Source organism: Homarus americanus, unplaced genomic scaffold, assembly GCF_018991925.1.
Source record: "Homarus americanus isolate GMGI-L3 unplaced genomic scaffold, GMGI_Hamer_2.0 scaffold55838, whole genome shotgun sequence".
Lineage (NCBI taxonomy): Eukaryota > Metazoa > Arthropoda > Malacostraca > Decapoda > Nephropidae > Homarus > Homarus americanus.
Genome location: NW_024721907.1, coordinates 81,949 through 95,231, shown reverse-complemented (window position 1 = coordinate 95,231; position 13,283 = coordinate 81,949). Strand labels below are relative to the sequence as shown.

The 13,283-nt window shown below is 51.3% G+C and overlaps 1 protein-coding gene across 1 annotated transcript; it reads left to right on the top strand.

The window, feature by feature from the left end:
- Positions 1 to 2,070: 2,070 nt before the first annotated feature.
- Positions 2,071 to 2,577, top strand: LOC121861887 (zinc finger protein 853-like; the record flags this gene model as incomplete). The annotated part of the gene is made up of 1 exon (XM_042359787.1): positions 2,071 to 2,577. A coding segment is annotated over one exon (507 nt), but the record flags the coding sequence as incomplete, so codon positions are not given.
- Between the last annotated feature and the right edge of the window lie 10,706 nt (positions 2,578 to 13,283).

Below are 13,283 nucleotides of genomic sequence, written 5' to 3'. Positions count from 1 at the left end.
TTGTAGTGGGTGGTGGTAGTGGGTGGTTGTAGTGGGTGGTGGTGGTAGAGGTGGTGGTAGTGGGTGGTGGGCAGTGGATGTTGGTAGTGCATGGTGGTAGTAGATGGTGGGAGTAGGTCGGTAGTGGTTGGTGGAGGTGGGTGGTGGTGGTAATGGGAGGTGGCAGTGGGTGGTGGTAGTGGTAATGGGTGGTGGTAGTGGGTGGTGGTAGTGGGTGGTGGTAGTGGGTGGTGGTAGTGGGTGGTGGTAGTGGCAGGTGGTAGTGGGAGGTGGCAGTGGGTGGTGGCAGTGGAACGGATCAACTAATATCAAGGTAATTGAAGCAAAAAGTTGACATGACTGTGTGATAGTCGTGTACATCTCCTGGTACACACACACACACACACACACACACACACACACACATATATATATATATATATATATATATATATATATATATATATATATATATATATATATATATATATATATATATATATATATATATATATACTGTGTTGTCACTCGGAATCGAGTATGACTAGCGAGGTCATCCTAAAACTGTATCTTGCTCTTGTGAGACCACACCTGGATTACGCAGTTCAGTTCTGGTCACCGTATTACAGAATGGATATAGAGTCCTTGGAAAGAATTCAGAGGAGAATGACAAGACTAATCCCGGGCATTAGGAACCTTGAGTATAGAGACAGGTTAAAGCATCTTAATTTACTCCTCGAGAGACGTAGAGCGAGGAGCGACCTGATAGAGGTGTATAAGTGGAAGGCAGGGCTAAACAAAGGGGACATTACAAAGGTACTCAAACTATCCAACCAAGGAGCGAACTCGTAACAATGGTTTTAAATTAGACAAATTTAGATTTAGGCGTGAAATAGGTAAACACTGGTTTGGAAACAGAGTGGTGGATGAATGGAACAAGTTGCCAAATATCATCATTAACTCGAATATGCTGAATAGCTTCAAACATAGGTTGGATGCTTATATGAGCAATAGGGGTTGGATGTAAACGGGACTGCCCAGTATGGGCCAATAGGCCCGCTGCAGTTTCCTCCATTCTTATGTTCTTATGACGATCATCCAGCTATGAGGCAATATTATGAGTTATTAGGGATATCACCCACGTTGATTAGCTCTGAGGTGACTCGAGAGGCAGATACGGGACGGCAGGGCCGTCCACAGTTGTTGCACGTATGGAGGGCTACATCTAGTGCGTTGGCGCTTGTCTGCCTCGTTATGCAGTCGGGTTAACTGGAAAGTATTGCCACCTTCACATGTGCTGATCCTCCAAGCGTTACGGTGTGGAGTGATCGTCTCCCAGGTGAGGGGGTCGATTTGGCAGCCTCACGTTTATCATTTGTTAGGTGACTGTAAAGTAGCTGCTTTGGCATTCTACTGTCGTCCATATATAAGAACAGCACCATCCCATCTATTGTTAAAATATTAAACAACTCCTGATTTATGTACTGTACAGCCCTGTAAATGTATTCAATGCATATTATATCATTTTGTCTAAATTAAATGTAAGTCTGTATATTTTCAGCCACCGGCTGCAACTCTATTAATAAACCGTTTTTATTATTATTATTATTATTTACACACACACACACACGCATACACGTATACACACACACACACACACCTATACACACACATTCACCCCCCCACACACACACCCTCCCACACACACACACACACACACCCTCACACACACACACGCACCCCTCACACACACACACACACACACACACACACACACACATACCCACATTCACCCCCACACACATACGCCCTCCCACACTCACACACACACACACACACTCACCTCCCACACACACACACCTCCCACACACACACACCCTCCCACACACACACACCCTCCCACACACACACCTCCACACAAACACCCTCACACACACACACACGTACACATTCACCCCTCCCACACACACACACGCACATTCGCCTTGGTGGAACCTGATTTTTGCCCCACGTCCACATAATCACCTTCACACTTTCTTGGTCGAGACTCACTCTGCTGTTCCCTGCTGACTGAGACGTAAACACCAACAGGAAGTACTACAGCAGGAAGTACTACAGCAGGAAGTACTACGACAGGAAGTACTACAACAGGAAGTACTACAACAGGAAGTACTAAAACAGGAAGTACTACGACAGGAAGTACTACAGCAGGAAGTACTACGACAGGAAGTACTACAACAGGAAGTACTACAACAGGAAGTACTACAACAAGTACTGCAACAGGAAGTACTACAACAGAAAGTACTAAAACAGGAAGTACTACGACAGGAAGTACTACAACAGGAAGTACTAAAACAGGAAGTACTAAAACAGGAAGTACTAAAACAGGAAGCACTACAACAGGAAGTACAACAACAAGAAGTACTACAACAGGAAGTACTACAACAGGAAGTGCTACAACAAGCCTCCGTGTGGTACAACACACACTCAAGCCTCCGTGAGGTACAACACACACTCAAGCCTCCGTGTGGTACAGCAGACAGCCTTCGAGTGGCACAGCACACTCAAGCCTCCGTGTGGTACTGCACACACTCGTGATCACAACCCACATCTCTACACAGAGAACTCAACATTGTTGTATTGGGAGCACGATTTTGTCTTAAATTAGGTGAAAAAATATGTTGTGATCATCAGAATACTGTAGCACTGTGTCTTGAAAACAATTGCTTGTTAAAATCAGCATTGTCGTGGCCTCGCATTCTTCCTAGCGTCAGTCACGGCCTAGAATGAGTGTTAGAACGTTTGTCACCACATCCACACTACAGGACTACCGACAGTTTTTGTGGTGCGTTATGACATTTTACCCTGCACACCTTGAACCCCGATGGTGCAACTATGGGTTCGTACACTACAGTTTGAGAATCCCATAATTAAGCTTGATAACAGATCCCAATTGTACCTATAGTCTTATAACTAAAGCTGACTTGACTTATGATAACGTGATGACATAACCTAACTGAACTTATGATAACATAACTTAACCTAACCTAACGTAACCAAATTTAATCTATCATAAAATAAACCTAACCTAACGTAACCAAATTTAATCTATCATAAAATAAACCTAACCTAACGTAACCAAATTTAATCTAGCATAAAATAATCCTAACCAAACTTAACCTACCTTAACCAAACATATCATTACTAAATATAATAATAACATAACTAAACTTAACCTAATGTAACACGAATTCCTTCACATATCTCAACTTATCAAAGACAATGCGATAGTGTACTGCATGTCTGTGTATGTCAACAGTGCCCCATGGGTGTAGCGGGCGCGTGGATAAACCGCCGCTCGCCTCCTGTTTTTATAGTCGTGTGTTCGAGCCTGGGTCATCAGCAGTCACACTTCACTTCTTACTCAAATACCTTCACTTACGGTACAGTCTCAATGCAATCTTGGCGACATTTTAAAGTGACTTTTTTGTGTTCACTTGAGTCATTCTATGTGTTCTCGCCTGGGATGATATTATGTAGATATTCCTTGTAGGTATTATTCAATGTATAGAGCAGTCCTCTCTCTCCCCCCCCCCCCCCTCCTCTCTCTCTCTCTCAGGAGAACTGTGAAGCTGCCACTGGAAATAATATTGTTCATGGTTTAGAAACACCCTCTGGGATAATGTGTGGCCCAGTGTGTGTGGCCCCATGTTAGTGGTCCAGTGTGTGTGTGGCCCCATGTTAGTGGTCCAGTGTGTGTGTGTGTGTGTGTGTGTGTGTGGGTCCAGTATTAGTGGTCCAGTGTGGTGTGGCCCCATGTTAGTGGTCCCGTGTGTGTGTGTGTGTGTGTGTGTGGGTCCCAGTATTAGTGGTCAGTGTGTGTGTCCCAGTGTTAGTGGTCCAGTGTGTGTGGCCCCATGTTAGTGGTCCAGTGTGTGTGGCCCCATGTTAGTGGTCCAGTGTGTGTGTGTGTGTGTGTGTGTGTGTGTGTGTGTGTGTGTGTGTGTGTGTGTGTGTGCCCCAGTATTGTGGTCCAGTGTGTGTCCCAGTGTTAGTGGTCCAGTGTGTGTGTGGCCCAATGTTAGTGGTCCAGTGCATGTGGCCCCATGTTAGTGGTCCAGTGTGTGTCAGTGTTAGTGGTCCGTGTGTGTGGCCCAAAGTTAGTGGTCCAGTGTGTTGGCCCCATGTTAGTGGTCCAGTGTGTGTGTGGCCCAATGTTAGTGGTCCAGTGTGTGTGGCCCCATGTTAGTGGTCCAGTGTGTGTGTCCCAGTGTTAGTGGTCCAGTGTGTGTGTGGCCCAATGTTAGTGGTCCAGTGTGTGTGGCCCCATGTTAGTGGTCCAGTGTGTGTGGCCCCGTGTTAGTGGTCCAGTGTGTGTGGTGTTAGTGGTCAGTGTGTGTGGCCATGTTAGTGGTCAGTGTGTGTGGCCCCATATTAGTGGTCCAGTGTGTGTGGCCCCATGTTAGGGGTCCAGTGTGTGTGGCCCAATGTTAGTGGTCCAGTGTGTGGCCCCATGTTAGTGGTCCAGTGTGTGTGGCCCCATGTTAGTGGCCCAGTGTGTGTGGCCCCATGTTAGTGGTCCAGTGTGTGTGGCCCCATGATAGTGGTCCAGTGTGTGTGGCTCCATGTTAGTGGTCCAGTGTGTGTGGCCCATGTTAGTGGTCCAGTGTGTGTGGCCAGTGGTGGAGGTGTGGTAGGTGGCCATAGTACTGGACGGTGGTGTGGTGGGTAGCCATGGTACTGGATGGTGGTGTGGTAGGTGGCCATGAGTACTGGACGGTGGTGTGGGTGGCCATAGTACTGGACGGTGGTGTGGTAGGTGGCCATAGTACTGGACGGTGATGTGGTAGGTGGCCATAGTACTGGACGGTGAGTGTGGTAGGTGGCCATAGTACTGGACGGTGGTGTGGTAGGTGGCCATAGTACTGGACGGTGGTGTGGTAGGTGGCCATAGTACTGGACGGTGGTGTGGTAGGTGGCCATAGTACTGGACGGTGGTGTGGTAGGTGGCCATAGTACTGGACGGTGGTGTGGTAGGTGGCCATAGTTCTGGACGGTGGTGTGGTAGGTGGCCATAGTACTGGACGATGGTGTGAGAACAGTCTCTTGGTATCAGAGTTTGGGTGTAAGAAGATGACAGTACAGCAGTAAGTCCAGGCACAAGGCACAGCTCTGGGCACATTGTGGGGCGAGTGTGGCTGTTGGTCACCTCTCCGGGGGGTGATTGACGTGGCTGTACCTGTGTTTGTTGTACTGTCTTCTGTAGTGGTCTTCGTAGGTCCCTTTGACTGAGTTTAAGAACCATTTCTGTGGCATAAATTCCTGTATGATGTTTAATGTGTTAGCATCATGGCCTGAGGTGTGTGGCGGCCGATTAGATACCTGCTAGCTTCCAGTATTCCATCAAGCTATAAATGGGTAATTAACTTTACAATTGAAGAGGAGAATGCGGGTGAGTTCTATGTCGGTGACGCTGCCTTCCTGAATACCAAAGTCTTAATATTCAGGGTGACGCTTTTACACCGACCTAAACGGAACCACATTTTTAACCCAGGCTTCAACACGCTATATCAAAATGGATATCAGTTTGTTCACATATAGAAAAAAAAACTTTAGTATGTCACTGAGTAGAACATGTAATGTACTAATTGCAATTAGCAGTTGTGTTATCCCCCCCCAACCTTTTCCGTCTTGGTGACGCGCGAAGTGCGGAAAGATTTACAGTGCAGTACATTATACTGTGCACTATACTTGTTTATCTGCTCATGTGTTACGTTCTTGCTATTTACATTTATACCAAGTTAATGAAAATTTGAAGGTTGTGTTATTGGTGTTCTTCCAGTAGCTGGATGTTGATGTGTTCCCCCAGTTGCCGGATGTTGTTGTGCTCCTCCACTGGCCGGATGTTGATGTGCTCCTCCAGTAGCCGGATGTTGATGTGTTCCTCCAGTAGCCGGATGTTGTTGTGTTCCTCCAGTAGCTGGATGTTGTTGTGTTCCTCCAGTAGCCGGATGTTGTTGTGTTCCTCCACTGGCCGAATGTTGTGTTCCTCCAGTAGCCGGATGTTGTTGTGTTCTTCCAGTAGCCGGATGTTGTTCTCTCTCCTCTCTAGATAGTAATAACATCTCTCATTTACTGCTACTTATATATATATATATATTTTGCGGGTAATAAGAACGTTCTGAATGTCTCTAAAGTGTTACCATCTTGTACTGCATCATATTCTGTAATAGCTGGTTGTTAGGATGGTGGCGCTCATGTTGTGGTGAACTCTGTACATAATTGATTTGTATCATTCGGCTAACAGTCAACGGACAGAACAGTAAATGTCTGCCACTACATTTGTGTATGTAAGCAGGTACCACAGTCACACACAGTATATGTCTGCCACCAGTTTTGTATACGTCAGCAGGCAGATCATCGTGTTCTGCTGAATTAAAGTTGTCCCTGCTTGTTGCAGCTGTCATCTGCCAGTGGATGTATACAGTGCTGTATAGTGTCACCTCTCTCACACACTCTCTTACCTTCTTTACCATCTCCCTCTGCACCGGCGAGATATGTTACCTCCATTTGTGTCTGTCATAGCCAGACCTTGTGTTTTATTGTCTGACGTAATTAGATAAGCAATAATATTTCCCCGTTGATAACCTGACCTGTGTGTGTGTGTGTCTCATCACTGTGGAGCCAGACCTGTGTGTGTCTGTAGACCAGACCTGTGTGTGTGTGTCTCACTGTAGACCAGACCTGTGTGTGTGTGTCTCTGTAGACCAGACCTGTGTGTGTGTGTCTCACTGTGGAGCCAGACCTGTGTGTGTGTGTCACTGCTAGATCAGACCTGTGTGTGTGTGTCTCACTGTAGATGCAGACCTGTGTGTGTGTGTCTCACTGGAGCCCCAGACCTGTGTGTGTGTGTGTGTCTCGCTGTGAGCCAGACCTGTGTGTGTGTGTGTGCTCGCTGGAGCCAGACCTGTGTGTGTGTGTCTCGCTGTGGAGCCAGACCTGTGTGTGTGTGTCTCACTGTAACGGAGCCAGACCTGCCAGCCGTGTATGTGTGTCACGCTGTGGGCCAGACACTGTGTGTGTGTGTCTCACCTGTGGAGCCAGACCTGTGTGTGTGTGTCTGCTGTGGGCAGACCTGTGTGTGTGTGTGTGTCCTCGCTGTGGAGCCAGACCTGTGTGTGTGTGTCTCGCTGTGAGCCAGACCTGTGTGTGTGTCTCGCTGTGGAGCCAGACCTGTGTGTGGTAACCTCTCACTGTAGACCAGACCTGTGTGTGTGTGTCTCACTGTAGGCCAGACACCACAGCCAATGTGTGTGTCTCGCTGTAGACCAGACCTGTGTGTGTGTGTCTCGCTGTGGGCTGGGCCTGTGTGTGTGTGTCTCGCTGTAGGCCAGACCTGTGTGTGTGTGTGTCTCGCTGTGGAGCCAGACCTGTGTGTGTGTGTCTCACTGTAGACCAGACCTGTGTGTGTGTCTCGCTGTGGAGCCAGACCTGTGTGTGTGTGTCTCGCTGTGGGCCAGACCTGTGTGTGTGTGTGTCGCTGGAGCCAGACCTGTGTGTGTGTCACTGGAGCCAGACCTGGCATGTGTGTGTCTCACTGTGGAGCCAGACCTGTGTGTGTGTGTCTCGCTGTAGACCAGACCTGTGTGTGTGTGTCTCACTGCTGAGAGCCAGACCTGTGTGTGTGTGTGTCTCGCTGTAGACCAGACCTGTGTGTGTGTGTCTCACTGTGAGCCAGACCTGTGTGTGTGTGTGTCTCACTGTGGAGCCAGACCTGTGTGTGTGTGCTGTAGACCAGACCTGTGTGTGTGTGTCTCTGTGGAGCCAGACCTGTATGTGTGTGTCCTGTAGACCAGACCTGTGTGTGTGTGTCTCGCTTTATGAGCCAGACCTGTGTGTGTGTGTCTCTGTATGGGCCAGACCTGTGTGTGTGTGTGTGTCTCGCTGTGGAGTGAACCTGTATGTGTGTGTCTCACTGTAGACCAGACCTGTGTGTGTGTGTCTCGCTGTGAGCCAGACCTGTGTGTGTGTGTCTCACTGTAGGCCAGACCTGTGTGTGTGTGTCTCGCTGTGGAGCCAGACCTGTGTGTGTGTGTCTCGCTGTGGAGCCAGACCTACAATGTGTGTGTGTCTCACTGTAAGGCCAGACCTGTGTGTGTGTGTGTCTCGCTGTGAGCCAGACCTGTGTGTGTGTGTCTCATGTGGAGCCAAGACCTGTGCGTGTGTGTCTCGCTGTAGACCAGACCTGCTGTGCGTGTGTGTCTCGCTGTAGGCCAGACCTGTGTGTGTGTGTGTCTCACTGTGGAGCCAGACCTGTGTGTGCGTCTCGCTGTAGGCCAGACCTGTGTGTGTGTGTCTCGCTGTGAGCCAGACCTGTGTGTGTGTGTGTCTCGCTGTGGGCTTGGAGCCTGTGTGTGTGTCGCTGTGGGCCAGACCTGTGTGTGTGTGTCTCGCTGTGGAGCCAGACCTGTGTGTGTGTGTCTCGCTGTGGAGCCAGACCTGTGACATGTGTCTCGCTGTGAGCCAGACCTGTGTGTGTGTGTGTGTCGCTGTAGACCAGACCTGTGTGTGTGTGTCTCGCTGTGGAGCCAGACCTGTGTGTGTGTGTCTCGCTGTAGACCAGACCTGTGTGTGTGTGTCTCACTGTGGAGCCAGACCTGTGTGTGTGTGTCTCACTGTGGAGCCAGACCTGTGTGTGTGTGTCTCACTGTGGAGCCAGACCTGTGTGTGTGTGTCACTGTATGGAGTGAACCTGTGTGTGTGTGTGTCTCACTGTGGAGCCAGGCCTGTGTGTGTCTCACTGGAGCCAGACCTGTGTGTGTGTCTCGCTGTGGAGCCAGACCTGTGTGTGTGTGTCTGCTGTGGAGCCAGACACTGTGTGTGTGTGTCTCGCTGTAGACTTGGGCCTGTGTGTGTGTGTCTCACTGTGGGGCCAGACCTGTGTGTGTGTGTCTCGCTGTGGAGCCAGACGTGTGTGTGTGTCTCACTGTAGACCAGACCTGTGTGTGTGTGTCTCGCAGTAGACCAGGCCTGTGTGTGTGTGTCTCACTGTGGAGCCAGCCTGTGTGTGTGTGTGTCTCACTGGCAGAGCCAGACCTGTGTGCTGTGTCTCGCTGCGGAGCCAGACCTGTGTGTGTGTCTCGCTGTAGACCGGGATCTTGGCCATGTGTGTCTCGCTGTGGGCCAGGCCTGTGTGTGTGTGTCTCGCGCTGTGGAGCCAGACCTGTGTGTGTGTCTCACTGTAGACCCAGCAGACCTGTGTGTGTGTGTCTCAGTGTGGAGCCAGACCTGCAATGTGTGTGTGTGTCTCAGTGCTGGAGCCAGGCCTGTGTGTGTGTATGCTATGGAGCCAGACACATGTGTGTGTCTCGCTGTGGAGCCAGACCTGTGTGTGTGTGTCTCACTGTAGACCAGACCTGTGTGTGTGTCTCGCTGTAGACCAGCCAGACCTGTGTGTGTGTGTCGCTGTGGAGCCAGACCTGTGTGTGTGTGTCTCCAGTGTGGAATGAACCTGTGTGTGTCTCAGTGTAGACCAGACCTGTGTGTGTGTGTCTCACTGGGCCAGACCTGTGTGTGTGTGTCTCTGTGGGCAAGGACCTGTGTGTGTGTGTCTCGCTGTGAATGAGACCTGTGTGTGTGTGTCTCGCTATGGAGCCAGACCTGTGTGTGTGTGTGTCACTGTAGACCAGACCTTTGTGTGTGTGCCTCGCTGTGGAGCCAGACCTGTGTGTGTGTGTGTGTCTCGCTGTGGAGCCAGACCTGTGTGTGTGTGTCTCGCTGTGGGAACCAGACCTGTGTGTGTGTGTCTCCTGTAGGCCAGACACTGTGTGTGTGTGTGTCTCGCTGTGGAGCCAGACCTGTGTGTGTGTCTCGCTGTAGACCAGACCTGTGTGTGTGTGTCTGACTGTAGACCAGACCTGTGTGTGTGTGTGTGTCTCTCGCTGTGGAGCCAGACACTGTGTGTGTGTGTGTGTCTCGCTGTAAGACCATACCTGTGTGTGTGTGTCTCGCTGTAAGGCCAGACCTGTGTGTGTGTCTCGCTGGCCAGGCCAGACCTGTGTGTGTGTGTCGCTGTGGGCCAGACCTGTGTGTGTGTGTCTCACTGTAAGGCCAGACCTGTGTGTGTCTCGCTGTGGAGCCAGACCTGTGTGTGTGTGTGTGTCGCTGTGGAGCCAGACCTGTGTGTGTGTGTCTCGCTGTAGACCAGACAGCCTGTGTGTCTCGCTGTGGAGCCAGACCTGTGTGTGTGTGTCTCACTGTGGAGCCATACTGTGTGTGTGTGTGTCTCGCTGTGAAGCCCAGACCTGTGTGTGTGTGTCTCGCTGTAGACCAGACCTGTGTGTGTGTCTCGCTGTGGAGCCAGGCCTGTGTGTGTGTGTCTCGCTGTGGAGCCAGACCTGTGTGTGTGTCATGTGAGCCAGACCTGTGTGTGTGTGTCTCGCTGTGGAGCCAGACCTGTGTGTGTGTCTCGCTGTGGAGCCAGACCTGTGTGTGTGTGTCTCACTGTAGACCAGGCCTGTGTGTGTGTCTCACTGTGGAGCCAGACCTGTGTGTGTGTCTGCGCTGTAGGCCAGACCTGTGTGTGTCTCACTGTGGAGCCAGACCTGTGTGTGTGTGTGTGTCTCGCTGTGGAGCCAGACCTGTGTGTGTGTGTCTCGCTGTAGACCAGACCTGTGTGTGTGTGTGTCTCGCTGTGGAGCCAGACCTGTGTGTGTGTGTCTCGCTGTGGAGCCAGACCTGTGTGTGTGTGTGTCTCGCTGTGGAGCCAGACACTGTGTGTGTGTGTCTCTTCCTTGGGCCAGACCTGTGTGTGTGTGTGTCTCACTGTGGGCCAGACCTGTGTGTGTGTGTCTCGCTGTGGAGCCAGACCTGTGTGTGTGTGTCTCACTGTAGACCAGACCTGTGTGTGTGTCTCGCTGTGGAGCCAGACCTGTGTGTGTGTGTCACTGTGGAGCCAGACTGTGTGTGTGTGTGTGTCTCACTGGGCCAGACCTGTGTGTGTGTGTGTCTCGCTGTAGACCAGACCTGTGTGTGTGTGTCTCACTGTGGAGCCAGACCTGTGTGTGTGTGTCTCCTGTAGACCAGACCTGTGTGTGTGTGTCTGCGCTGTAGACCAGACACCTGTGTGTGTGTGTCTCGCTGTGGAGCCAGACCTGTGTGTGTGTGTCTCACTGTAGACCAGACCTGTGTGTGTGTGTCTCACTGTAGACCAGACCTGTGTGTATGTGTGTCACGCGCCAGGCCAGACCTGTGTGTGTGTGTCTCACTGTGGAGCCAGACCTGTGTGTGTGTCTCGCTGTAGACCAGACCTGTGTGTGTGTGTCTCACTGTGGAGCCAGACCTGTGTGTGTGTGTGTCACGCTGTGAGCCAGACCTGTGTGTGTGTGTGCTGCTGTGGGCCAGACCTGTGTGTGTGTGTGCTCACTGTAAACCAGACCTGTGTGTGTGTGTCTCGCTGTAGACTGAACCTGTGTGTGTGTGTCGCTGTGGAGCCAGACCTTACCAGCTGTGTGTGTCCATGCATGGAGCCAGACCTGTGTGTGTGTGTCTCCTGTGGAGCCAGACCTGTGTGTGTGTGTCTCGCTGTGGGCCAGGGCCTGTGTGTGTGTGTCTCGCTGTGAGCCAGACCTGTGTGTGTGTGTCTCGCTGTGGAGCCAGACCTGTGTGTGTGTGTCTGTGAGCCAGACCTGTGTGTGTGTGTGTCTCACGTTAGACCTGTGTGTGTGTGTGTCACGCTGTGGAGCCAGACCTGTGTGTGTGTCTCGCTGTAGACCAGACCTGTGTGTGTGTGTGTGTCTCTCGCTGTGGGCCAGACCTGTGTGTGTGTGTGTGTCTCATGTGGAGCCAGACCTGTGTGTGTGTGTGTCTCGCTGTAGACCAGACTGCAATGTGTGTGTCGCTGTGGAGCCAGACCTGTGTGTGTGTGTCTCGCTGTGGAGCCAGACCTGTGTGTGTGTGTCTCGCATGGGCCAGACCTGTGTGTGTGTGTCTCCTGTAGGCCAGACCTGTGTGTGTGTGTGTCGCTGTAGACCAGACCTGTGTGTGTGTGTGTCTCGCTACCAGACCAGACCTGTGTGTGTGTCTCACTGTGGAGCCAGGCCTGTGTTTGTGTCTCGCTGTAGAGCCAGACCTGTGTGTCTCACTGTAGACCAGACCTGTGTGTGTGTGTCTCGCTGTGGAACCAGACCTGTGTGTGTGTGTCACTGTAGACCAGACCTGTGTGTGTGTGTCTCACTGTAAGACCAGACCTGTGTGTGTGTCTCGCTGTGGAGCCAGACCTGTGTGTGTCTCGCTGTAGGCCAGGCCTGTGTGTGTGTGTCTCACTGTAGGCCAGGCCTGTGTGTGTGTGTCCACTGTGGAGCCAGACCTGTGTGTGTGTGTCTCATATGGAGCCAGACCTGTGTGTGTGTGTCTCGCTGTAGACCAGACCTGTGTGTGTGTGTGTCTCACTGTAGACCAGACCTGTGTGTGTGTGTGTCTCACTGCCGGAGCCAGACCTGTGTGTGTGTGTCTCACTATGGAGCCAGACCTGTGTGTGTGTGTCTCACTGTGGAGCCAGACCTGTGTGTGTGTCTCACTGTGGAGCCAGACCTGTGTGTGTGTGTGTCTCATGGAGCCAGACCTGTGTGTGTGTGTCTCACTGAGCCAGACCTGTGTGTGTGTGTCTCACTGTGAGCCAGACCTGTGTGTGTGTCTCACTGCTTTAGACCAGACCTGTGTGTGTGTGTCTCACTGTAGGCCAGACCTGTGTGTGTGTGTGTGTCTCGCTGTAGACCAGACCTGTGTGTGTGTGTGTCTCACTGTGGAGCCAGACCTGTGTGTGTGTGTCTCGCTGTAGACCAGACCTGTGTGTGTGTGTCTCGCTGTAGAGCCAGACCTGTGTGTGTGTGTGTCTCGCTGTGGAGCCAGACCTGTGTGTGTGTGTCTCGCTGTGGGCCAGACCTGTGTGTGTGTGTCTCACTGTGGGCAGACCTGTGTGTGTGTGTCTCACTGTGGAGCCAGACCTGTGTGTGTGTGTGTCTCACTGTGAGCCAGACCTGTGTGTGTGTGTCACTGTGGAGCCAGACCTGTGTGTGTGTATACCACTGGGCCAGACCTGTGTGTGTGTGTCGCTGTAGACCAGATTACCAGCCAATGTGTGTGTCTCGCTGTGAGCCAGACACTGTGTGTGTGTCTCGCTGTAGACCAGACCTGTGTGTCTCGCTGTGGAGCTGAACCTGTGTGTGTGTGTCTCGCTGTAGACCAGACCTGTGTGTGTGTGTGTCTCGCTGTGAGCCAGACCTGTGTGTGTGTGTCTCACTGTA